Source organism: Anas platyrhynchos, chromosome 11 (genome assembly GCF_047663525.1).
Source record: "Anas platyrhynchos isolate ZD024472 breed Pekin duck chromosome 11, IASCAAS_PekinDuck_T2T, whole genome shotgun sequence".
Taxonomy (NCBI): domain Eukaryota; kingdom Metazoa; phylum Chordata; class Aves; order Anseriformes; family Anatidae; genus Anas; species Anas platyrhynchos.
The window spans coordinates 22,647,454-22,674,384 of NC_092597.1; the positions used below are offsets into that span (position 1 = coordinate 22,647,454).

A 26,931-nucleotide genomic window follows, 5' to 3' on the forward strand; every position below is an offset into this window, starting at 1 on the left:
TCTGGGAGCTGTGCGTAATGGAGCAAAATTGGCTTTACTTGCCAAGAGCTTTTACTCTCATTTACATATTTGAAAGCCCCAGCCTTACCTGTCCTGAAGCTGCTTGGTGAGTGTCGGTGGCTCCTGCGTGATGGGAGCTGAGGCTCTGACTCTTAAGCAGAACGGACATGGAATTGTTCTGATTTAAAGACATTTTTATTAAACTAGAATTACTTTTTCTATCAGTTCAAACCTGATGAGTTTCCAGACTTTAATAGCTTATTGAGTGTGTCTTGTCAGGTAAGAGGATTACATGCTGGGCTTTAGTTAACAAGATTTTTAGAAATATGAAGCGCAAATATTGAAAAAGCTTCAACGTGTAGCGGTCTGCTGCATTGCCTCGGAGTCATCAGCTCTGAAGGTGTTTCAGCTGCAAATCCATGCTCATGGTTTATTGATCAGGCTCGGCGGGAGCAGCCGGGTGCTGAGGTGGCTGCAGCGTGCCCGGTCTCATCGCTGCCGGCTGCAGCAGGGTCATTGCTGGCCGGTGTCCTCCTGTGCCCATCCCACTGCATCCTACTGCTGTCACTGAGCGCTGAGACACGTTGTGGGGAGACCTGCAGCTGGCACTCGCCTCGCCGGAGATGTGTGAGCTCTGCATCACCCCGGTGTCACTCAGACCTGCTATGGTTAACCCCTGGAAGCAGCCCTACCAGAATTGTGAGAAGATGCCTGCTTTTCCGGCTATTTTCTTTTTAAAGCTGAGCCTTACTCAAAACGACTTCAAAGCTGCAGTCCAAATTACACCATGGGGCTTTCTGAGAAGTCCTGCAACAGAGCAACCAGCCTCTGGCGTGGAAGGCTGATGCCTCTGGGGCTTTCCCTGCAGGAGTGGACAGCCCCTTGCAGCACTAGTGTGTGGAGAACATGGGCCTGAGAATGGGTTGGAAGTTTTGGTCTGCAAAATGAGCACGTTTGAGAAATGCACATTGAGAGAAATTCAATTTATTTTGTACAAGGTAGAATACCTTCGCACAGTGAACAAATATATTACAAATCTGTCTTGCCTTAAAAAAGTATTGCCATTTTGGTGCCTATTTTCTAAGCTAATGCTAATATACAAGAAGGTACTTGCTTTGTTGTTGTTTTTGTTGTTTTCTTTCTCCTATGAAGCTCTATGCACATTGTTGCATTTGGTTTGAAACTCCAGCTTTGAAAAAAAACAAACACATCTGAGCCCATCTCTGCTCTCTCATCCCAAACTTTACAGCAACACACACACAGACATTGGTCAGGCTGGCAGCTGAGACTGTTTGTGCTCGATGTCACGGTAGGTCTCTAACCAGAGGATTCCTTATCAAACTGCCTTTCCCTTGCTATTTTTGAGGTAAGTCTTTCCATACACGTATGCAAAATATATCCCTACTGGCTCTACAAAATAATTGTCTAGTTACATCTCAAATAAGGCTTTCCTGGAAAATAAAATTGCTATTGCTGATCAGTCATCGCCCCCATGCACACATGCAGCATTCATGTAAATACTGAAAATCTGCTGCTCTGCAAGCCTGGGGGGATCTCTGGGCTCAGCTCAGCTGTCTCGCTGCCAAGCTCCTGCTTTGCACAGAGGGGTTCAGAGCCAACCCGACCACCCCACGGCGTCCCAGCTCCTGCAGCAGAGCATTGCCAGGGCTCCTGCACCCTGAGATGAGCATCCAGGGGCACTGTGTGGGCTCAGCACCACCCGGCCTGGGGCACTCCCAGTGATCCGTGGCCCCGTTGGACTTAGAGCTGAGTTGCAGCCACTGCCTCTGAGCTGGGAGGCTCCTCGGAGAGTCCCCTGCAGCAGCAGCTACGCGAGCGATCGTGCTTTGAGCAAACTGCTTGGTGTTGGTTTCATTCTCTTCTGCTTCCATCAGACTGGTGAATGTGCAACAGAATATTTTTTTTTTTTTTATATTTCAGAGGCAATCATCTTGCTACTTCCACGTTTGCCTAATAAAATTACATACTTAGAATCAATACTACTTCATGCTCAAAATCTACAAGGAACTGCTTAACGGCAAGTATTCTACTTTCTAGGTCAATAAGGATCACACACACAAAAAATAAAATAAAAAAAATCATTGTGGCTTAGTCCAAAGCTTTACCATAAGTCAACCCCGTGATAATTATTTCACAAACAGCTGCTGAAAAAGAAAACCCAGTTTCAGCTCAATTTAATGATGTTTCAGGTAGAATCATCAACAAATAAAGTTGCACTACATGGTAATGCACATCAAATTAAAGGGTGTCATAAATGGCATGCTGTCAGGTGAATCACAATGGGGTGGTTTGTAAAGATGGCCTAGAGAAGCCGACGTGTCCTAGCATTAGGAAAGGAAACCAAACCAGGGGTTAGCCTGTGCAAACCTGCAGTGTCCCAGGGAAGTAAATGGAGGTGCAGCAATTTAGGCTGCCTGACAAAGCTAGTGCATTTATCTAAGAAAACTGAAGCTGTATAAGGAGAATTAAAGCATCACTGTACCGGTCAAAGTATGTGTAGCTTGTTAAAAGTGTGGTAAGCTGGGTATGAGATTCTTTGTTTAAACTGAAGACATCGACTGGACATTGTTACCTTTTAAAACCTGCACAGGATGTAGGTTTCCTCTACTCAAATAGCCTGGTACTGAATGTAAAGATGAACATTTCAGCGCTAAGGTCCAAGCATGAGCTGCGCAGGATGTGTATGGTGATGGCAGTAAATGAGGTTTCCAGACAGTGAAATGAGAAGCTTCCCTGCTTTCGTTCGGAACAATGTCCATTTCCATGACAAAGATGTAAAATATATCTCAGCGTATTCCTAGCCACCTTGTTCCTAACAGTACAAGTTCTTTTTTTTTTTTTTTATACAGCTGGTAGAAATGTACGTCTCTAAGTCCTTCTACTTAGCGTGTTTTTGTGTTGTATTTTACAGCAAAGCCAGGGGTAGAATACACACCATGGAGAGCCTTTGCCTGGAGCATGTGAACACTTTCCTGGCATGACGTACTCCAGTGACACCTGGAGAAGGTACTCATTAGTTCCTGTGACCCATATAAAAAAATGTTTTTTTAAATAACATCATGCAGCAGCAGCTGGCCCAAGCTGATGTTTTGTTATGTTAGGTCCTTGCGTAAGTCTGCAGTCACGTCAGCATCCTGCAGCACAGAAAAGGATTGTCTTCTCTTTTGCTTCCTCAAAGTTTGTGTTACAGCACAGTGAAGTCCATCCCTTTAAGACTGCTTGTCCCAAGATGGCCCGTGCGTCGGGCTGTGCCTCACGGGGAGGAGGTCGTAGTGACTAGGAATGTGACTGTTCCTAGGCAGGTCGTATGGGTTTTGGAGGTAACTGGCACTCCGGCCACGGGCGTCTTGGACCACGCTGACGGTGGGCTCTGGGAAAGCAAGGAAAAATGTGTTATGGCACCCAGCAGCACTCCTAGGGCTGTAATTACTCTACTCATGCGTTTTGGAACAAGCACAGAACAGCAGCTTCCCAAACCCTTTGTTCCCCTTGCAGCTTTATGGACATCGCATGGGAGAGACCAAACAGCTCCAAGGCTGGGAGTTCCCAAAGTCCCACAAACAACGTCTTCCAAAGTCCAATACTTCCTGCAAAATTGTGCAACTGGACTTTGCAGCAGTTTAAAATGAAAACAGGAGCAGGGGGCTGAAGCCCTTCACTGCTGGGGCTGGAGGAGCTCTCTGGTGTGGTCCCACACTCACGTCCACGGTCACAGCACAGGTCCCTGCCAACATTGTGCTCCCCAAATCAACTCGATAATGCACCCCCAAGCCAGTGCCTCCCTGCACCATGCCAAGTCCACACCACTTGTCTCAGGAAAGGAAAAAAAATCGTCTGCAGTAAAACCACCAAGGGTTGGAATGAACAGCTCAGAGCTGAGCACCTTGCTGCTGCCGCCACGCAGCGCCCCCCACTTACCAACTTCGTAGATGTTTTTGTTGGCTGTGGACGAAGTGGGCATTTCTGAATATGGGGATTCCCTGTGACCAGGCGATTTCATTTCCACGTAGCTGCTCTCGGAGTGTTTGCATGTTAAAATGGGGGGGTCTTTAATGGTGGCGTATGGGTTTTCACTGCTGTTCAGAGAACAAGTGCTGGAGCTGCACACAGACTCCTTCATGTAATCTGCAAAACAAGACGGGGTGGGACTGTTAGCTTTCCTCGGAGGGTCACAGCTCAACCTCTGCAGGAGGGGCAGGGTGGGGAGAAGGGGCAGGGCTGAGGAAGGTCCTTGAAGCATCCAGCACAGACACCCGACGCTTGTGCTCTGGGGTGTCCAAACCACTGCATCCACAAGTCTCTTAGCAGGAAAGCAACAGAAACCTGCTCGAAACCAAAGGTTTTGCCGTGAAAGGTTCTAGTTGCCATTTACTGCAGTACTTAACTTTCGGTGGCCATCGTTTCCCTCCCTCCCCTGGTTCCTGAGGAGCTGTGCTGCAATCCCGCCCCGCTGCCGCGCTGACCCGCAGCCCGACGCAGGTGGCAGCATCTGCTGGGCCTGGCTGGGCCAGCCTGGGGGGGACAGGGGGCTTTGGGCAGCACCGAATGCCCTATGTTTGAGAGCAAAACATTTCCAGCAGGTGTAGAACTGCAGCAGTGCAGCGTGTGCGCTCTGTCCCCTGAAAGCTCCCGTTCCTGGGGCTCGCCAGCACGAGGAGAAACCGATTTCTTTGTGTTCCCTTCTGCCATTAGGACTGGGAGGAGGCTGCTCCTGCTAACGGGGAACACTTGGGTTTCCGCAGCGGGGACAAGCCTCCAGCTGAGCCTTGTTTTTGATTTGCTTTTCCCCAGTGCTGTGGGCATCTACTGCTCCTCTCCCCTAGGCTGGGAAACAGGAGAAGGAGACGGAGGAGGCGCTACGTGGGGAGAACAAGTGGGCAGAGAGTGGCAGCCACCGGTGTCCCCCGGCGGTGACCCTGGCTGGAGAATGCCAGCCTGCTGCCGGGTCCAGGGCCAGGCTTGCTTTAAACAATAATAATAAAAACAATAGAGAATAAATAAGTCTTAACATTGACATTCAAGAACGTGCCATTGCTGCTGTGTGCATCCTGCTGGGCAGTGCCATTAATTTAGAATTAGAGCGATGCAATGAAAGATGAGGCATTTTCTTGTGCTGGGTTACAGTACAAAGGCAGATCCTGGTATATATGAAATACTCCCGGTGACATAGCGGGACTTGCAAAATAGCTGCAATCCCAGCTGCCCCCGCTATCTAGTATGGGAGACAAAAAGAGAAATTCAGGTTAAGAAATAGACAGACAACAAGATATCGCTTCTCCTATAAAAACCTCATCTCTGTGCCTCTCCTCCCCGTCCTGGATCCATTAGTGTTAAAAGTGAGGGGACAACAGACAAAGACTAACAAATCCTACAATAAAACGGAACCCCTTAGGCTCAAAATACCTGTGCTACATGCACTGGTCCCCAGTCTTCAGCCCCGCTGTGCATGGAAGGACCGAGCATCGCACGTGGGCAAGGAGCCGCGAGCTCCCCGGGCCAACGTTGACACGGGACTCGCTGCTGCAGGGATGGGGCTGATGAGGAGGACTCAGCCCCGGGGCCTTTGGGGTGCCCGTGGCCAAAGCCTCGGCTCTGCCTGCCCGCTGCTGTGTGCACTGTGCCGTGAGGGGACCCTGCACAGCCTTTCGTATGCCAGCTCAGGGTTTGGGACGGGGTGCAGGGAGGCTGTTCCAGACTTGCTGCTCTGCCTCAGGTCACGCTGCTGAGTAGATGTGTGAAGGGGATGAAGGGCCAGAGGTGACAGAAACGTATGGCTGTGGGTGGCCCCCAGACAGCGCAAGGCCTGGAGGGCAGCGCCAGCTCCCTGGGGAAGCCACTGGCACCCAGGGAACCGCCCCGCAGCCCTCTGTAGAATAATTAAAAAGTCTGGCACCAGTTGTCAAATTTCATGTCATGAATTAAAAATTTAAGCTGGCTCAAATGTACTTAGTAACCCTCACCCATCCACCCGGGGCTGCAGGGTCTCTTGGGACCACCACCAGCAGGACCACACCAGCGGGATCACCACCAGCAGGACCGCCACCACCAACACCCATCCCGCTGCGGGCACCTACTCAGGGGGAGGCAGGGAACCTGCTCTAATTCTCAAGTCCCTGTCTCCTGGGTTGCTTGGATACCGATCACCAGACCTTTGAAGGAGATTTTGGGTTTTGTTGCCAGGGACTCAGATGTACTCATCCCTCCCATAGACCGGTTTGCTCTCTTTTGCCCTGAATATCTTCCGGCATAATAATGACAAGCCTCAGTCCCTGCTTTCATGTCTGAAGCGCTACGGAAATGTGGTGCACACAGGTAGAACACGTTCTCCTACTTTTTAATCGCATTTATGGCTGACGTTCAGCGCAGCCTGCCTTTCTGGCTGCTCTCATTAGGCTGGCCAACCCTCGCTGCTGCTAGGACAGCAGCACGGTGACAGCTTCCTTCTGCTTTTGGGGCGAGCATGACACAGCTGTGGGACGCGTTCCTGTGCAACAAGCAAGTGACTCACAGCAAGCAACGCCCTGAGCCTCTACGTGCATTAGTGCTTCTAGCTGCTGGGATTTCACTGGGAATCACGCAAAGGGCACTGGTTTTATTTCCTTAAAATGCTGTTGCCTAAGGTCACATTATTCCACTAGTGCATCAGTATTCACCATAAAAAAAGAGAAGAGGACTCATCTGCAAAGAAAAGCTTGGAAATGGTATCAGTGGGCAGCATGCACAGGGAAAACTGTTCTTACAGCCCTCTGACAGCTCAGCTGCTGTCACGATGTGGCCCGGGGCTTGGCGTAGGCATGGGGGCATTCAGCCTGTGTTTCTTTGGGACTGTGTTTCTTTGAATAACCTGGCTAGCAGATGCTTTCTGTCCATCTCTCGGGTGAGTCAGGGCCAATGCAGGGCTGGCAGGGCGAGGAGAGCTGCGCCCAGCAGCAGGAGCAGCGCAGTCTCGCTCATCCACACGGTCCTGTCTCCTATTCTCTTTATGACACTGACACAGCAGGCTAAAAGCTGCATTAGTTACCACATTTCCAAGGTTTCCATCCCCATGGACACTGTTCCCCAAACAGCTTCCTAAGGTAGCCGACAACACAAAGACCCCAGTGAGCTGCCGAAAGCCCGGGGAAGGTAGCAGTGCGCCCATGGCCCTGGCTCCTTGCCCTTGCTGCTGCCCCATTGGCCCCATTGACTTTCCTGCCATGGCCTCTCAGCTGACGTTTGAATTGTTAAGGAGCATGTAAAGCAAGCGGCTCAGATCCTAGACAATAAACACACTACATAACAGCAGAAAACACATTTCACAGTTCCCTCCCACTGTGCTGTTTTCTCCCCGTCCCACTGGTACCCAGCCCCTCTGTGTGGCTGTCTCCTCGGGGGGAGGTCTGGCTGCATGTGTTCATTTTTTTTAACTTTGCAAATACAGTAATTTAGTTTAAACTAATCTTGAAATTAATAGTTCCTTGTGAAAAGAACAACTAGCTCCAATATAATAAGATATATATATTTTTTTCGAATCATTAAAGAGCTGAAACCTGGATTGAGTCAAATACACATGCGTAACCCCTGTGATATTTTAAATTTAGCTTTACAGAGAAAGACTTGGTCATGGATTATTGGTTTCTTTTAGTGATGCTGTGTTGTAAGGCCATGCTCTACCTGGTAGTATATCACCTTATTTAGCAGACTACGAAGTGATTAGTGCATTCTAGGCCTGCCTGTCAACAGATCATCACTTTTAATTTAGACCAGCTTTGTATTCATTGGCATCCTTTTCGGGGCAGATAAAGCTCTTGCTCCGTAACACCTTGGCCACGGCAGACTCACACCCAGCTGCAGATGAAGGTTCCACTTTCACCGTCGCTCAGCTGACACGAGCCCAAGCACGGTGCTGAGAGAGGCTGGGCAGCATCTGCCACTCAGCTGACAGAGGGACATCCCCAGCTGCTGTGTGCAGACACAGCACCCTTGAATTAGTGCTCAAAGCACTCACCCTGAGACTGCCTGTCCTGAACGAGGCTGACTCCCTGTTCCACCTGCTGGGCCACAAGCTGTGTGCTAAGCCCCAGCCCGGTTGGGGCTGAGACCCAAAGCTACAGCACTGGGGCCAGAGCCGAGCTCACCAGTGCGTGCGCTGTGCCAAGTGCTCCTGTTGTCCATGCACAGCTGGAGTGTTTGGAATGTGAACCTGGAGGACAACTGAGAGGTAAAATCCCTGCCCTTGTTCACATGACTCATCCTTGCTCCCTTTTTAGACCAACCCCAGTCAGAGCCCATTAATTGCTTCGTGGCTGGTCAATGTACGGAGGGAGGTCGTTTCCCAAGCTCTGCTATAAATCTCATCTGTGGAGGCCACGCAGCAGGGTCAGCTTGTTTTTCTCGGTGGCTGGGAGCCTCACGGAGCTGCAACCTGGCAGGGAAATGCACCGGCAGCAACTGCCACCAGAAAGCCCTTGTAGGATGGCTGCGAGGTCCTACAAGAGCTGGCCAGACAGCTCCACCTGCACTGTCCCTGCAGCAAAGCTCTCATTTTTTTAAGCTTCTTTGCCGAGGCAGGAGCCTACGGCTGCATGAAGCCATAATTCATAATGCCTCCATAATTCATGGGGCCCAGGCATCTGGCTGAAGTCGGGTGCTGCCAGTTGAGCGTCCTTTGCAATTGCTCTGTCCCTCTCTGCCTCTGCATGGCCACTCTTCGGGGTGCTCAGGTCTCCTAGCTCACCTCTTCTACGACACCCTCCTCACACTCTTTGCAGGGTGACTGCAGGCACTGGATACCATACCTTTGAAGCTTTTTTCCATTATGTATGTGTTCTGACGTCTATCCATCCCACAAGCACCTGCATAAAAATGATATATAATGGAAAAGAAATAAATATTTATGTAAATTGGATTGCTTTGACTACTGAGCAGCATATAGTCTTTCCTCTAAATTGTACATCAAGGCCCTCATTTAGCGAGGCTCTTAAGCACATCCTCAGCTGTAAGCATGCACTCAGCTTCAGTGGGGATTCTGTGCCTGCCTAAAATTATGCATACACTTAAGAGCTTCCCTCAGAGGGAGGGCTTTCCTGGAGCAGCGTACTGCTCATTACCAAGAACAGCTATCCATCAGAGGAGCAGGGAAAAACGTCTGCTGAAATGGTCATTACTGAAACGCTAGGGGTAGGTGGAGAAAAGAAGCCTAAACAAAGCCTTCCAAACCCCAGTCTGCAAGTCATGTTACGTTACTCTGTGACTAATTTTAGGCTTTGTTTCATCTGTGGATAGTATGTTATTTAATTCGCAGCCTGAGACTGTAAGCTGCGACCATCCTTTGAAATTACTTTGTATGGCTTTGGTTATAAATTTGCACAGTTCAATATCGGATGTGACAATAGTCCCTGAGTGACTACAGCAGACTGAAAATGCAGTAAGTCAGAGAGTAGAAAGCAAACACCTCTGCCTTGTGCAATGCCGTACGAGCTTGGCATTGCTTGCAGAGGCAGAGGCAGAAGGGGCCAGGTACCTCTTCTGTGTTCACTACTGACATTTATCCTAGATATCAATCAGTTCAAAGGAAAATCTAATGGAAGCCTTTAAATCTTTTTAACTATAGAGTCTGATATTCCTTATTGACTAGCAAAATCAACACAAATTTGGTTACCGAGATAGAAATGTCTTTGTGGCTCATGAAATTCCCTGTAAAGTAATGAAGTTATGCTGGTGAAAGAGCCCTGCAAACAGTATGTCCCAGAGGTCTCCCAGCTATTTGTCCTTGCTTTTCCTCTGGTATCTGCACAAAGAGCTGTCACCACCACTGGTGCTGCACCAAACCTTTTTTTCATGACAGCTTTGTGTTTTGCTAAATGAGGAAAGTCACTAAATGAGACAATCAGTGTGTTACTGGCACATCAGACAAAAACCTTTGCTCTGATTCTCAGTCTCCATCCCAGAGCACAGGAAGGGTGCTGGTGGTACACAGCTGGTGCCCTTTGATGGGGTTCTCTCCCTCCGGGCCTAGGGTGACCAACCCAAAAAGACATTTGAGCACCTTCTGCTTTGTTTGCCACCACTCAGCGAGGAGGCTCTCGCACAGAAGGGTATTGCCTGTGTGCTTTTTTCCTCTCCTGGATTTTTCAAAGGCAGCATCCAGAGTGCAGAGGGTAAAGCTAAGTCGTCCCGTGGCTCCCATCCACAGGCCTGGTGCTCCCTTTCCCAGCTGCAGAGCTCCTGATGGCCATCCGTGGTGGTCACACCTCCTCCTGGCAGGGCTGAGCGAACCCCCGGAGCAGGAAGGCCCAGCAGCACTTGGGGACACGCAGGGCACCTCCAGCAAGGTTGCAGAAGACAGGGATGAATAACTTTGCTCAGGACCATGACCTAGTCCTCCCCAGTAACTTCAAAATATCAACCACAGTGACAAAGCAAGCAGCACAAAGCATAGGAGCGAGCCTGCAGGACAGCATCTTTGTAACTACCAGGCATTAGTGAGAAGATACCAGTGGTTAGAATAAGGACCAGACTGTGACTTATCAAGCAGAGGTTGCCGTGGGAATGGTTTGCTGTCAATCTGTGCACACAGGCAAGTCGTGTACGAGAATCATCTGATCTGAGCATCCTTGTCAGATCTTTACAGAAACGTTCCCCTTGCGACTGTCAAGGCTGACTGAAGGCTGGAGCCCTGGAGCTGCCGGGAGGATGCGGCAATATCAACCAGCACCGTCGGAGTCTCAGAGGGGAAGGACTCCACTTTCTGAGCATATTTAATCAGCTCAGCTCCATGAGAGTTCCTACCAGTCCTCCTGGAAATGTCAGGCACTGGATGGGCTTCTGCAGCAGCAGGGATTGCTGTCCTGCTCTGAGCTTGACCGCTGAGACCCTCCGGGCCAGTGGGCTGCTGCTGAGTGAGCCTGATTTTTGTTTGGAGTTGGGAACAGGCAGCACTTGCCCACAACAAGCTGTAAAACTGCACCTTGCCACACTTCTGCTCCGTTCCCACTTCAGTGTGGCTGTAGAAAAATAAACACACCTGCTGGGAAAGGTACGGGTGGGGCTGGTCCTGCCATGGGAGGGCTGCCCGACCCCACAAACACTTCCCAGCCGATTCCCTTTACTTCTGCCTTCAGGTATATTTTATGCCTCCTGTACTTATGTGTTGTTATAACCTGCTTTATGTATTCATTGCATTTCTCAAGAGGTGAAATGAATGATGGATACAATATTTTGTAAACTGCCAAAGCAGTTAATGTGGAAAAGGAGCATGTGGCCTCATCAGGCCGGGAATCTGACACATCAGGGAAGTTTAGGATTAAGTTTGAAGCTAAATTTTGTGCTGGGCTGAAATCAGAGTCTCAGCTGGAAATATTTTTCTGCACCTCTTGGCTTTGAGAAAACACAAAGTCAGCTCTGAATCACTTTGTGGCTTTGGTCCCCTGGAATAAATACAGCTTAAGCCACTCAGGATGTGCTGCAAATCACAAGTTCAGTCTCTGCATTGCTGTTAAGAGAAATCATATTACAGATAAAAACAGTTGTGTCTGCAGCCCACTGTATCCACCACTCGAGCTAATGAGCATAACAACCTTTTCTAAACTCAGTAGGTGTTTTAAGACTTCTGACTTGCTTGGAGTTGGAGCTGGAGTCTGCAATTGCTTAACGCAGGCTGGACTATGGCAAGAGAGATTAGTCACGGGGCAAATAATTCCAGTTCTGCAACAAGAGACTGAATAGAAAATGCAGAGGCAAGCCATTCCTTGATGCTAGCAGGGCTAGGCTGCATTAAACAGCAGGAACACGGAGCAGAGCTGTGGATGCTGCCTCTCCTCGGCACCACAACCTCTAAAGTCTGATCTGTCAAACCGATGTCCATGAGAATTGCTTGTGCACAAGGTGTTAGGGTCTGAAACGTCCTCGTCACTAGGCTCCCAGTCCATTTAACAGATAGGATCATCTCTTCAAAAAAGCCTGACAGACTGATATTTGAAGCTCGTGAGCAAATGTGCCAGCAGTGAAAAAACAGACTTTGTTCTGCTCCCTGCGCCTCCAGATGGAGAGAATACAGACCTGGAGCCTGGGCTCTGCAGAACACCTGCTGGCTGAGAAGGTCCACAGGATACGTGTGGGCAGTGCATGTACCTGGGTGTATGTGTGTATGTACACCATATATGCATGGACATGCATAGACATACATGAGACCTGTTTCTCTACATCATTTCTGCCTGTTGCACTCAAAGAAAGCCCCACTGCTATCACAGGGAATATGCACGTTGGCTGAGGCAGGATCTGCATTAGGTCCTCAGCTGTGATTAAACAGCTTTTCTTAGCATCTCGCACAGCCACCGCTGGCCCGCTGACCCGCACTCTCCCCAGGAAGGCAGCGCTGCGCCAGGCTGATTCACTCGCCCCCTTTCTTGCCATGTCTGCTCCATCTCCTTGATCTGTGCTGCTGTGGCACTGCTCGTGACACGCATCTGAAATAAGGACCATGGTGGACTTTGAAACAGGCTGCTCCTTGGTCCGAACACACATCCATTATGTATGGACAGCCCTTACTCTGCTCCCTCAGAGGACATCTCCCGTTCTTTCCCTTTCCAATTACACTGCCTGGGGAGTGCCCCCTGGCTCAGCAAAGGCCACTGATGCAAACTGAGCAGCCAGAAGGTGTTTTCCAGAGCTGTAAAACTGCAGCCTGCAAGAGGGAGGAGAGCAAAGAGGGGTTAATTAAAGCACTCGTGTGCCCTTTATCAGTGTGATTGCCTTTATGAGATACACAGCCAAATGGAAAGTACGTGGCATTTCCAGAAAGCATTCCTTTGGTCCTCTATTACACGCAGATAGAGAGATGCTTTGCTTGGAGAAAACTCCAGTTGATTACAGGTTTTAAAAGATGAGTGTCTGAGCTAATTTCACAGGAATATACTTACAATTTCCTTTCCCCCAGCTGTAATTTCTATTTGTGACAGTTATAATTTCGAATGAGCCTACAGACATTTTTGTGAGCCTGACGCTCACAAAGAGCCTGCCCTTTTGGGCCATTGCCTCAGCCGGTGGAGTTGCAGGCTGAGGAACCAGGGGGGTGACCAGGAGAGTTCAGGGGTTCCTGTCAGATCCAAATTTCTCAATTCCCCTTTAACTCTTCTTCCTTGCCTGCAGCTCACTTACACATCTGCTCTTTGTAACTCTCATGGGGTCATAACAGGAGTTGTCCTCTGCTCTTTTAACTACTTAAACCAAGTTCAGCTGTGTGCAATGCTTGGCTGCTATTCCAACACCTGATCTGAGGCATCTGTGCCCTAAAAGCTGAGGCTGATGGTGGGATGGGAAGGTGACACATCTTTAACTCTTCCTTACTTCCATACGTACTGTGTCTTAAAGGTCAGGAGCTCTCATTTGACCTTCATAGGCTTCACTTACATTTTATGGTTACAATTCAAAATTAAAGTTTTCCACTTTCTTCTGAAAGTTGCACATATAAATGGGACCTGCCGCTTTTATTGCACAAAAGCAACATCACAAAATGAAAATACATTTTACAGTTGAATGCAAAAATGGTTTTGCTCTAAACTAGAACTCAACATTATGACACAAACATAAATTTTAATGTTGGAAAGGTAGAAAAAAAAAATCTTATTTTTATCAATTAGTGTGAAACAGACATATTTGTGAAGAAAAAAAAAATGGAAAAATGTTTATCAAAGCAACAGACTTGGGCTGCAAAATGCCATGGAAAAAAATGTGACTGTTTTTGCTGGAGATCACTTAGCTAAAGTATTTATCACTTCTACGTCATTCTTACCACAAGAGCATCACTTCTGCTAGTAAAATAAAATAGTGGAATGTAGGACAAATGTGGCTCTCAAGGAGCACAGGATGCAACAAGATAAAAATAAATAAAGCTAGTGAGTAAAGCTGTAAAATGGTAAAAGGAAAATTAACTTGATTTGTAGAGCATTTGGAAATCCTGATTTCCCCCCATCTCTCCATGTTACATACAGATAAGCACAAGAGCAGCTCTGCAGATTATTATAAAGAAGAAAACATTGAATGGTTGATAATGATGGAAAAGGCCTTGCATTGAAGCTTGACACTTTTGTGATTTTCCTGATGCAGAGGAGATTTGCTCTTTGGAGCAAGGTATGGGGTGTTACTGAAGAGCACAGACAAGATGCGATGTCTGGTGCTGCCTTTTTAGGGTGATTCAGCTCACCTTAAAAATCCCATAAATTCCATGTAGTATTTCACTTTTCCTCACACTCTATGCTTCCAGTAGGGTATTAGTAATCCCAGTAAAGGAAAGGGAAAATGTTTTCTGCCATGGACATAGTAAATTCCAAGTGCTCGGACAGGAAAACAAATAGCATCCAAAGCACTAAATTTGGATAGGTTTTGAGATAAGAGCTGCTAAAACCCCTGTTAAAACTGAAGCCAGGGAGAATAAACTCAGAAAGGGCAATTAGGCTTCAATCTTGGCTTGTTTCCTCTGGCTGGTGGTTCAAAATTGCATGAAAAATGGTCACTGTATGATGGACTGGGAGACAACAGTGTCTATCACACGTTCCTGCTCCTGCCAGAGGCTCCAGGGTTTTATCAAGATGCCAGTATTTAGTGCTAAACTTTATTAAGCATGGAAAAAAATATCCCAAATTGAAATTTAAAAAAAAAACATTTGTAGAGTAGATAGATAGTGATTCAACTGACCAACCTGGGAAAGGAGACTAGAGCGAATATTGACTCTGCTTGCCCAATCCATGGTTTGTGGTAAAAGAAACAATTTTAAAATCTTGATCTTTCACTACTGGCAATTCTGACAGTGAAATAAAGACAACACCAATAATTTTCATTGTTGTTAAGGCCTTTATGAAAGGCTGATTGGGATTTGAAATCGCTCTAAAGTCTACCAAAATGATTAAATTGTTTAAAAATTACTGACCTAGTTCATTCAGATAGCTGTAGGGTCTCCAGTCTGCAGTTTCTCTGTCAAGGATTTTGTTATTGAGCTGTTCAAAAAGTATGATAATGGGTTAATGCTGAAAGAAACAGACAGTTCCCACCCAAGACGTCAGCCCACTGATGTCATGAATCAAAATGGGAGATGAGTATTACCTTGGCCTCACCATAAGATCTTTTAAGTGAGTGAAGTTTGACAGTTGTTCACTAGCACTAGGGAAAATCACAAAGGAAAGTCACTTCACCAAGCAATGAACACAAGCATGCTGGAAAATACAGGATTTCCTTCCAGGAGTAATGGGTGATCACGACTCAGATGCCCGTGTACAGGGAGTGACATGCTGGCAGTACCAAAATAACCGATGGCGATGGATGCAGCAAAGCCACCTACACAGCATGCAGACAGGCGCTGTTTGGAACGAGAAGGGGGTTGCAAATACATCTGCATACTCGGTTAAAAGAGAAACAATGGCTCAAAGATTTCTCTCAATTCAAGGAAAATAATGTAGGCAATACCGAGGTGTAACGCCCCGGGCTGCCACCCAGGTGCTGTGATGGAAGAGCCTGGGACGGGCACAGCCACACGGTGCCAGCCGGAGGAGGCTGCTGCTGCCTGAAGGATGTGTCAGAAAGGTCTGGGTTTGTCTGCAGGAGTCTCACTTGAGCTCGGTGCCAAGAGGCAAGCAATGTGTGTGCCTGAGGGATGGAGATTTTGCACAGCGGTGAAGGTGGGGAAGGCTCGGACCAGTTTGGGGTGCACGGCTCTGCTGGGCTGAGGTCCTGTGCCACAGCAAAAATGGCTCTGCAGAGTTATGTGGTCGTGCAAGTCCAGCAGCAAAGCTCTGGGAACCACCACAGCTGCTAAAGCCGCTGAGTTTTTCACCCTGAAACTTTTCCCTTACTGAAAGCACAGCGAAAGAAGTGTCAGTTCAAGGGCAAACCCCAGCCCTGCTTCAGAAGAATTAAAGTCGCGAAGCCCTTGTTGCTCTCTACAACATTTCATTTTTCCTGATCTCTTACTAATTTATGCTTAGCTTTCGCACTGGGCCTTAAGACCTGGAACAAAAAAATATTTCTGCTGTGTCCAAGTCTGTTGGGAGATGAAATCCCAGCCCCCAGAGCTATTCCCACCTGCCTTCCCTGGGCGCTGTGCAGGGAACAGTGGATCAAACACTGCGGTGCTGAGCTTTCGTTACAGCAAGCACGGCCAGATGGGGAGTGACAAATTGCTGTCCCACGTCGTGGCTGGGGACACTGTTCTGTGCCGTGCTGGGAAGGGCTCAGGAGGTCTCCTGGGGGCACAAATTCCTCCATAACGCTGCAGGCATGGCAGGTGTCCATCCTGCAGCTGGGCACAGGGCACCAGCCCGAACCTCTTGGCCAGGTAGATGTTTGTGGGCGAGCTGAGTCGCTGAGGCTCTGCGGCCTCTCCTTTATCTCCAGGCAAAGCAGCTGCAAGTGTCCCTCTCTAGAAGGAGCACCACATTTGGGACACCTCCACTACACATTACAACCTGCATGTTGACATGTAGAAGCTTTTATCCCATCTCAGAAACCGGGTTTCATTTGGGGGAAGATTTGTAACAACCAGAGGCTGCCCTCATTGACCGAATCCTGCTGATTGAATTCCATCGATTCGGGATGCAGAAGGCGGGCTGCTGTGTTTTATCCCAAATGGGATAGGCACTGGTTAATCCAGGGACAGAAACAGCACAGAGCAAGCTCTGCACAGGCACAAGGGGTGTGCGAGCACGTGTTGGGTCTTGCTACAAGCAAGTGCACCGCATTTTCAGTGCAAACCCGAGCAGCCCCGCTACCAGCACTGGCAGCTTCCACCAGCGGAGCCCGTGGCTTGTTCTTTACTCCAAACCTTGCAGCAGTACCACGAATGCTGGTTTTCAACCCAGCTGCACCACTTAGATCACACTTCTTGAAGTCTCCGAGTTTCTATTAAAAGCTTTGTTTCTGCGGGATTTATAAATCAGCTCACAAACCCCAGATTTGGTGTGAAGAGCTATGGGCTTGAATTGATTTTTTTTTTTTTTAATGAAATGATTTGGGGACATTTCGAAGTTTTGCAGAATGCAGTAATTATGAAGAAATGTGATTATAGCTGTCTCTCTGTGCTACTATCATTTCTTAACACACTATAATTTGTTAACATTTTTCCTTACGAAGATACTTCAATTTGCAAAGCAAAATTGCTTTTCCAGAGGAAAAAAATACTTCATAGTAAATTTGCCCACTAAAAATCCCTGCTTGTAATTTTAGCAACTCCGATAAATCTACCTCATACCTGGCAACTTTTCTTTTAAGATCAATGAGATACTTCCACGAGCAAAGCAAAGTTGTTATCTGTCCCCCTGAGATAGCTGGCGAGATCACAGCGGCACGCTAGCACCAGCGTGCTATTTGTCAGTGCTCAGGTTTCCCAAGGACTCCAAGTAATTAAGCAAATAAGTGCTGGCACAAATTCCATCATACCTTTCTCCTTGAGGATAGCAGTTGGTAAGTGCTTCTCCTGACTGTTGTCTTCGGGTGCCCCCAGCCCTAGCCCCTGTTCCTTGGTTTCAGAGGGCCCTCCTGAACAGGGCGTACTGCTTCTATATTTGCAGTCTTCTTTTTCTTGGGCAAGTTTTAGTCAAAGCTACTTTATGATGCTTTCGGTGGTTGAATTCGGTTTTATTAGTTGGGTGATATCCAGTCAGACCATTTCCAGTGACCTCTGTTTTGCAATTTCTAATTTTATGTGAAGTCTTCGGTAGAATTTAGAACTTCCTTTAATAGAGGCGAATCTGCTGGCTTTAAAAATTCAGGACAGGACATCTAATAGCAATTGATTTTTGTGATGTCTGTGGAAACCAACAACACCTGGGCTAGCTGCGATGCTGCTCTCCTTTGGGAGGGAGGGACGGTGGAACTAAGAGCTCTGCAAAAGAACAAGGTGAGGATGCTCCATGTGCTCATGACACGCCAGTGCAGTAGCCTCGTGTTTTACACGGAGGGTTTTTTTTTACACACCTTTGCAGCCTTTTGTAAAAGGGAGATACATATTCCTACAGTCATGAACAATTCACAACCTCAAATATAGAGCTGGCCTTGCAGCACCGAGTGGTTTTGTGAATTGTCCCACCAATCTCCTGAGAGAAATAGGTCCTCAGCATCTTAAAAAATAAATAAATCTGGTTTCTAACTCAAGCCTTGAAAGCTCTGATGTGAGGACACAGGTATGAAGGTAGGTGTGCATTGCTGTGTATCTGTTTTGAAAAATTTTGGTGCAGTAATTCTACAGGACAAATTTATTTGGGTTCATGCACTTTACTGCTTGGTAATCTGCAGGATCACTACAACTTGCTGCTGCTGCATGAGTAAAGGGAACACCTACTTGTAGGAGCTAATAGGCAGTCAAATTTTGGCTTCCCTTAAACTAACAGTAAAATTCCTACTGACTTTGATGGAGCCAGCATTTCACTCGAGCTGACTTAGCAAGTTCACAGATATTTACCTGTAGCACGGTGCGGGTAATTAACAACCTGCACTGAGCTGCAGGAGCCTCTGCCTCCTCCTCAGGCCCAGTGCTGCAGAGCCACCTCCTGGACCTTGCACAGAGCTCAGCCCCTCTGACTCCTGCTGGCAGCTGGAGCAGGTTTTGGGGAAGAGCTTTGATCACCGAGCACCTGAGTCCAGCCGCCTTTTACTGCAAACACCCTGGCACACAATCACTTAGATAACTGATCAAGCTCCATTTTAACTGTAATCAGATTTCTTTGTCCCATTAGTCTTACTGGGAAGCTGTTCCAAAATCTCGCTGATCTGATGTTAGAAATCTAATTTCCAGCCTCAATGCATTCATGGCCAGTTCATCCTCATTTGTTCTTGTGCCAGCTCTGTTATCTAACTTAAATAGCTCTTCTCCCAACTAGTGTTTACCCTGATGTATTTATAGATGGCAATCATACTCCCTCTCAGCATTCATTTTGCTAGATAAAAGAAGCCAAGCCTTTTTTTTTTAGTCTCTTCTCATATGCTCCCCCCTTGTCCTCCCACTTGCTGTTGCCTGTGTGTGCTGCAGCCCCAGCACTCCCCTCGCACAACCAGCTGACCCCATATACACCAGGAGGCCTCTCACTCCTCTGCTCGCTTCTGTCTCAGTGACCTCAGGTTTTACCTTCAGGGCATGAGCGGCTTCCTAAGCAGCAGCCAAATATCTGTCTGGCAGAGGGGAAATGGAGGTGAGAAACCTTCCCCCTGCTCCTAGAAGAGAGTCGGGAAGGCTTGGCACTGCTCCCTTCCTGTGGAGACAGACCTGCCTCATGTATTTAACTCCTGAACCTCCCAGATTTTTCAATCAGCCCCCCCACCCACCTGGCATCCTGAGGGAAGTGTCCCATGGGTGCACTGGTGGCAGCAGCAGGGGCAGTGCCACGGCCGTACTGGTGCCCTGCTGCCAGCTTCTGCCTTGCTGGGCCAGGGCAGGAGGAGAGGAAAGCAGGGACAGCAGAAAGAACAACTGAAGAATTATGTGACTAGGAGGGTGTGAAAGGAAAGCAGGAAAATGGATTTGAGAGGAAACAGAAGAGAGAATAAAGCAGAGAGAATACAAGGGAAGAGGAGAGAAAAGGCAGAATAAGACACAGAAAGAGAGAAGAGGATGAGAGGGGCAGGAGGAGCGCACGAGAGAGAGAACAGCTTCTCAAACTGGAGTGGGGCTGCATCTCCCCACTGCCCTCTCTTTGTACCTTTGCCCAAGCTGCCTTTCTGAAAGAAGTGATAGAGGAATGGCTCCGGCCCATCGCCTCGAGGCATGATCTCCTTTAAGCACAGGAGGATAACGCATCCAAGGCTCTGGCTCAGCAGTTCGGAGAATTCCTCTGCCATTTTTTTTCATTTTGCATCTGTGCTGGTTCCTTTGTGACCCCAGCTGGCACTAGAAAGAAACGAATCCTCCAAGTACAACTTGTGCACATTTCCCTGCAGAAAGTGGAAATGGCACCAGACAAACTGATTAGGAAATGAAACTCGTTAAGGCAGCCATTAGGGGCTTTATATGCTCTTTTGTCTTACTTGGCTAGAAAACTGCATAGACAGAAGCAGCATATTTTTGGCCATCCTCAGCTATTTAGCACTGCAGAGCATTCTCATGAATAAGTAAGATGGTGGGAGATGTAAAAGAAAAGTCAGGCCATACATTTTGATAAGTGACCTAAAAATACCAGTTTTTTTTTTTTTTCTCAATATCAGGACAACCTGCTCACCAACTACTGATAGCCAGTACTACAGCGAGGCAAACAGCTTTCAGGCTTGTCCAAATGTGCCACTTGGGTTTTATACCTTTTCAGCAGCTAAATATTTGAAGTAGCTATGTGATGAGATTGCACTGCAGGCTGGGAAATCAAGATAGGTGCTTGCTTTGACCTTTCCTGACTTTATTTAAATTACCGCAATAGATTACTGGTCCAGACCCACACTCGTGGTGTTCATCCTAAATCTGACATTATGAGCATTTGCACTTTCAATCTGGGGAGTAAAAATGCATGATGCAAAGGGACCATCTACATCAGAAACCATATTTACACATCTGTCTAAACTTTTCTCTGAGAAATCTCCAGAGCCAGCACTCTTAATACAATTTAAAACCAAGAAATGTCTAACAGGAACACATGTAGAAATAGTTTTGCATGCTCTGTTTCATAGGATAGTGTCTTTTTTACATTAATTTTGTTCTCACGGCTTTCCAGTTAGCAGAGCTACATTTGGATTAAGGTGACACAGCCTGCAAGTACCATCATTTTTAAAGCTGACAGCCTTAATGGAATCAATTGCATTTCCTTTTTCTTCTGCTCCCTACCCTTCGTGCCACTTTGGCTTATTAAGGCTCTGAAGGAAGAACTGCCTTACATTTACCATAGCTAAGTCTATCGCTAAAGTGGTGAATTCAGCGCAGTCCATGAACAGTCCTAGGAAATCAATAGCAACATGTGCTAAGTAATGTCCTGGATGTTTGAGTATTCCAGTCTGAAGAGCTCTGCTGAAGAGCCTGAAGTAATTGCACAGCTCTCAGAATGTCCTGGATGAGAGCAGTGCTCAGAAGCATCCTTGATCTCTTCTTGCATCTATTTTTGTCTGTCGGTAGGAAGTTTGTATGTCTACTGATTTGGGAAACCATGATATAGCAGTTAGACTACTGACTTAATGCTTCATTGATTTACTTTCATTATTGCAATGAATAATTGCAATTATCTAGTTATTTATCTTTTGAGAAGCAAACGTACCTTACAGTTGCTAAGACAGCGAGGCTTATTGACCGACACTGGCACATGCTGAAACTCCCATTACAAGGCACAGAGATTATGAAGATACACGGAGGGAAAAGCAGACCGTTTTGTGTCTGTCACTGCTGCGATGTCAGGAAACTGCTACACAGGATTTTTAGATAGTGCTGGCAGGCAACAGGATCCAAAAGGCATTGCTCTGGTTTATTTCCTTGAACTGATAAGAACATTGCTACAGTGGGACGGGATAATATCTACCTTACTGGAGCTGTTTCCATCCACATTACTGGTAAAGAAGCGTGAAGTCACACCACATGATAGAGTGTGGTAGCTGGGATTGGAAAAACAATGTACGCTGCCGCTACCATGAGATATATCTGGGAAGAAAACAAGTAATCACAAAATACTTTGGAAGCCATAACGATTCTTAAGAAACTGAAAAGATGCTAGAGACAATCACTTTAGAAAACTGATAAGCATTTTGTTAGAGTACTGGGTGCTATAAGACATCTCTAGATGAGATCTATCCTGAATTATAATGGTATGAAGCTCTTGACTACTATTAACATTAAATAGAAGATTAAAAAAAAAACAAAATATTTATATAATACCGAGTTATCTTTTTGAAGATCTTAAGAAAATAATTCCTGACAATACATCTGTGTTGAGGGTAAGGGAAGAAATGCAACACTCTGGATATAGACTGTCTACTACAAAGTTTCTTCTCTAGTTTAAACAGGTGTAGGAGCCACTGATGATAATCCTTTTAGTTGTGAAACATTTAATTAAAACTTTTTGTTGCAAGAAAGGTAGTTGATATTAATAAAATCAAGGTGCTATCATAGTACCAAAGGAGTCCAAAACATGTTATGGAAAGGCTTTTTTTTTGTGGAAAGGCTTAAAAAAAGCAAGTTGCAGCACTGAAAGGGAAACTTTGGCAGTTACATCATTACACTCAGAGACATTTTTATTTCCTCTCTTTAACTTACCAATACATTTACCAAATGAAACAATTTACCAAGAAATGCATCATATTTATACTGGCAGTTCTAATGAAAACATCAATCCCAATCTGGTTTCAGCTTAATAGCAAATTGATATCTATTTCAAAGCTGCATCAGAAGAAAGGATGACAAGTTCAAACAAATCAAAACCATTTAAACAGCCAAGCCCTGTAAGAAGTAAATAAATGGGTTAGTTTTAATAAACCTGGGAGGTTAGGTACAGGAAACACCTTCAGATGCAAAGTGTTCAGATGGCTGCATGTCCCCAGCACCAGGGATCCCTGATGAAGGTTAGAAGCTGATGGTGAGGATGGACCAGGGCCCTGCTGGCACTGCCTGCGGGAGGGGGCACCAGCCACCATCAGCCACCCTGCCTTGCCCTCTGCTTCTCTGCTCCTGCATTTGCATTCTTGTGAACATGCACTTTGCTTTGCTGACATCTTGTGGAGATCTAGATTTAGCTTAATTTACTGCAAAATATCCCGTTTCAAATAAGTGGTTTTATCTGCAGGGTGTCTATTACATAAGAGCTGAGGCACAGAGCTGAGGGAGGGAAGTGCACGTGCACGTGTGTATCTGACCGAGCATCTTTTTTCTGCTGAAACATGCAGAGCAATTTTTGAGGTCACTGCAGAACCTTTCAGTTCTGGTTATTTTCCGAGGTTATTGCTTACAAAGTATCTCAGACCAACGTGTGATTCCAGCACTAAAGTATTTGCATTTAACTTCTTTCCACTCACCACTGCAGCCAGAGACCACAGGGCCTGCCAGGACTCTGCTGTCTCTCCTAACTATAACTCGGTGATATTTGCAATAGAATTAAAAAGAAACAGCTACGCCTGGGGGTCTGCAAATGAGAACTGGGACTGGAACCCAATTATGGCAGTCGGTGTATGCCCATCACAAACACAGCTGCTCACATACAGCCTTGGACCTGCTCACGAGGGCCTGACTGCTCAGCAGAGAAGCGGGGCTCATCCGCTCTTCTCACAGCCTGCGGTCCCAGCTAAATGCAGATGCTTCAACCCGTGTCCTCCTGCTTTGTAGGTGAGTATTCACGCCTGAGTCACGCTGGCTTTCAGCTCTGCCTTCCCCCTTCCCTTATCTGAGTCCCCTCTCAGCTGTGGGCAAGAAGGACCAGGCTGAAGAAAAAGAGGTACAATCCGCTGCCTCTGCTACGAGATAAGAGGGCCATGCCCACGTTAGGGAGAGGCAGCTGACACTTCACTAGTTCACACCCGGCTTATCTGGGCGTAGCGTGTGTTGTGTACCTGAAATGAGCTGAGTGAAAAGTCTGTCAGACTGCCCCGCTACTTAGCGCGGCGCTGAATTAATGAATCTGAGCTCGTACACAAGTCTGCGTCACCAGAAAGCTTTTCTTCCCTCATTGCATGCAGCACCATCGACTCAGAATTACTCCCTCTACACAGTTCCATTTGGTTGATACTTAAGTACCCACACAGGTTGATTTACCTTGATAACACAGTCCATTTTCTACACATTTATTCATGAAGCTCTTATAACTGCTGGCTGGAAATACATCAAATTCAAATCTAAAGCTATTCCAGTAAAAAAAAAAAAAAAAAAGAAAAAAAAAAGAAAAAGGAAAAGAAAAAAACCCTCTTCCTAAAGCTGAGAATTTGATTCTACTATGAACAGCATGTAAAGACTTAAATGGCTAAAAAAATAAAAAAGAATGATTTAAATTAAAGCAAAACAACCACTACCAATTAAAACAAAAACCCACAAAGGTTATGTCAATGTAAACATGGAGAGATCTGTCCTGTGAAGGGACCTGTGATGACAGCGCCCTGCTGTGAGCCCTCGAGCCTCAGGCTGTGCTCCAGTGGAAGGCCCTTGAGGGCTGGAGGAAGGCCAGGGAGCTCCATCCCCTGAAACACCGAGCTTCTGCTCCGAGCCAGGGCTGTGAAGTGACACAAAGAGCAATGATCCACATCGTGCAGTGGGAGGAGGACAGCGTAGCACGGAAACTGGGCACAAGGCCAACCACGAGAAAAGGGAGTAAGTAAGCACTCTGCAATAAATACAAAACCAGACACCTCGAGCTACAAAATGGAATTGCTTTTGTCTTCCTCTGAGCTGTGTTTTTTGTGTGGATCTTCTCCACCCATGCAGGGTGTCAGTGGGGTGGCTGAAGACTAAGCAGGAGTGTTTACTCTGACTCCTTTTATTGTGCATCATCTGTAGGATCATTTCTGTAAAGGTCTTATCTAGTCTGCAGTACTCTGTAGGACTCACAACACTCTCTTTTATTGAGCTTTGCTTAGATTTTGGCTCTCAGCATTGGATTCACCCATATCAGAAAGTCTATTATGACTCCGATAAGACCTCAAGCATCACTTCATCCCATAACCAAGTCTTTGTGCAAGTCCTGAAATGAAATCTCTGCTGCTTTCCAGCACTACTGCATAGCTTTCCCTTCTGTCCCCATGTCCTTGAGTTAAACGACCCATGCTTTAAAATTCTCAGTTGGATGCAATATATTGTTCCCGTGCTGGGGAGCACCATTTTGCTTTCAGGCTTATTGGGGAAAGCCTGCTCTCAGATCCACGTGCTGTGGTTAAGCTCTCCCAGCATGGGTGGTTTTCTTTCCCACTGGCTGCTGGGCAGAATGTGCTTTATGCTGCCACATCCTTCATCCACAAACACAGAAGAGTCTAAGGGCTGCCTAGGGGGGGTTTCCCTTTCTTACAATCTCTCTCACACATATGCACGCATTATCAGCGTCAGAAGAGTTGAAGACACAAAGACCAAAAACATCCTAGAGAAATCAATTAATGTGCTGGAAGAAATTACAGCCTCCAGGAGCTGGTGATCTGCACATGTGACTGTTCAGAAACAATGACAGCACTACCCTAACACAAGCAAACAAGCAAAATAACAGCGCTGGATGTTTAGGTTAGCCACAATGTTACAGCCCATATCAGGCTAGATCCTGCAGGCACTGCTCAGGTGAAATCCCAGCCAAGGTCCTTGGGTTTGCACAGGATCATACTCATTGCACGAGTACATCTGCATTGCATTCTGCCCTTAATCCACATGCAGGACTCCAGGCAAAGACCAAAATCCTTGTAACATCTATGTAATGTTGCTACTCTCCTTCAGCATCCTGTGCAACACACAAATATACACACGTTCTCATACACACATGTATTGCTCCTGCCCTCCAGCCATGCTACGAATCTCTTATCTGTGACCTCGTCTCCATCTGATTTTCTGCTCGATGGAAGCAAAAGGCTGAAAACAGCATTGGTAAGGCCAAAGCTGGAAGGCGAGTGATGGGTAGAAAGTTTCTGGAGGAGAAGCTACTGGAGGACAGGCAGAATTTGGCAGGAGTTTTCAGAAACCCTTGTGCAGAATCTGTAAATGTCCTCCTAAAACGAAGACCAAAACTTGAAATGATGCTGATACCTGTGGACATTTTATAATGAGATGAAGATGAAGCAGCATGATTTCTGACTTCGTATTCTTCCTCTGCAAGCTCAGAGAGCACAGTTTGTCAAGGTGGAGGCAGAAAGAAGACTGTTCTTGTGACCTCCAGAGAAAGCTGGCTGACCCCACTCAGCCGCAGCTACCTGAGTGGCAAATTTATATTGCTACAAGGATTGCACAGAGCAAGAAGAAAGAAAAAGCCCAGCTTCAGCATCCCCATCACTGAATGAGATGAAGGGGAAGGAAACAGTATTGAATTTCTTTCTAGAGGAGCTCAGGCTGCACCACTGAGCCAGTGCTGTTTGGAGGAGGAAAGTCATCTGTCTATCTTAACTGTAAAGGATGAGAAGAACCGTTCTCAGCATTAGCCCTTCTTCAGACTTCTTGCAGAGTGAGAGGCTGGGATGCCATCAGGTTGATTGGGAAATCTCCATTAATGGTAAAATATGGAGAAAAAACATCCCTGTCTGAAAGGAGTGGTTCGATTACTCCAGTCAGGAGCTCCCAACCTCAGCAATACACCTTATTTTCACATTTGTAAGTTGTGCTCTTAAACATGCTGGGTTACACATACATTAAGTAGAAAAGCACACAAATAAATTAGGTGGAACAGGCTCTGTAAATATATGGATAAAGTGCCACTGTGAACGAAATGGATGGCCAAAAAGTTCAGACCAATTTTCTGTGCCAGCAGCTGTGATCTGCTCTCCTGGAACTTGGAGCCCCACTGCTGCTGAGATGTGCCACAGTTGTCTTTTGCATGTTCATGGTCTGGCTCTTCAAATGATGTTGAAATGACAAATTTCAGGCCAAATTGCACTGGCAACTAGCCAAGGATCAGATGAGCCCTCTCTGGCAACACTTTCATAAATTTCTTACCCAAATGGGCAGCTTAAGCAAGAGCCTGCGAAGCTAAAATTGAAAAATAAGAGGCAATCGGAGGAGGTCCAAGGCTGATTTTTTTCCCCATCTTGTAGCTATCAGAAGAAAGAACACTCTAGTATAAGCCTGAGTGATCTAAACATGAGTTTAGGCAGCAGAGTTCAGCAAGCAGCCCCTGATGTGTTTGATATGCCATCGCAGGACATCGTGCCCCTGATACAAAGACCAAAGTCATGGTGCCATAACAGAAGCTCCTTGAATAAGCACCAGCTGCAGTAATATCAGTTTTGAGAGGCTCCTTCCAGGTGCATCTACAGATGCTAGGTAAGCCTCTTCCTGTTGCAGAAGCTGGATTTTACTCAGACTTGCAGCTTTGG

The 26,931-nt window shown here is 46.7% G+C and overlaps 1 protein-coding gene and 1 long non-coding RNA gene across 10 annotated transcripts in view; one reads left to right on the forward strand and one right to left on the reverse strand.

Annotated features, from left to right (window-relative positions):
- Positions 1–929: 929 nt before the first annotated feature.
- MEGF11 (multiple EGF like domains 11) overlaps positions 930–26,931 on the reverse strand; it is a 282,729-nt gene continuing 256,727 nt past the window's right edge. For 5 of the 9 annotated variants that reach the window (XM_072043285.1, XM_072043284.1, XM_072043283.1 and 2 more), the window contains 3 exons: positions 8,799–8,855; positions 3,940–4,146; positions 930–3,391 (listed from right to left, as the gene is read on the reverse strand). In XM_072043285.1, the coding sequence (XP_071899386.1) occupies positions 3,231–3,391; positions 3,940–4,146; positions 8,799–8,855 (425 nt within the window). In that variant the 3' untranslated portion in view covers positions 930–3,230. The other 4 variants (XM_072043290.1, XR_011811898.1, XM_072043287.1 and 1 more) reach the window with 4 other exon arrangements.
- On the forward strand, positions 7,842–11,554 carry LOC140003385 (uncharacterized). Its single transcript, XR_011811900.1, has 2 exons — positions 7,842–8,221; positions 10,196–11,554. It is a non-coding gene; the product is annotated as an uncharacterized lncRNA (long non-coding RNA).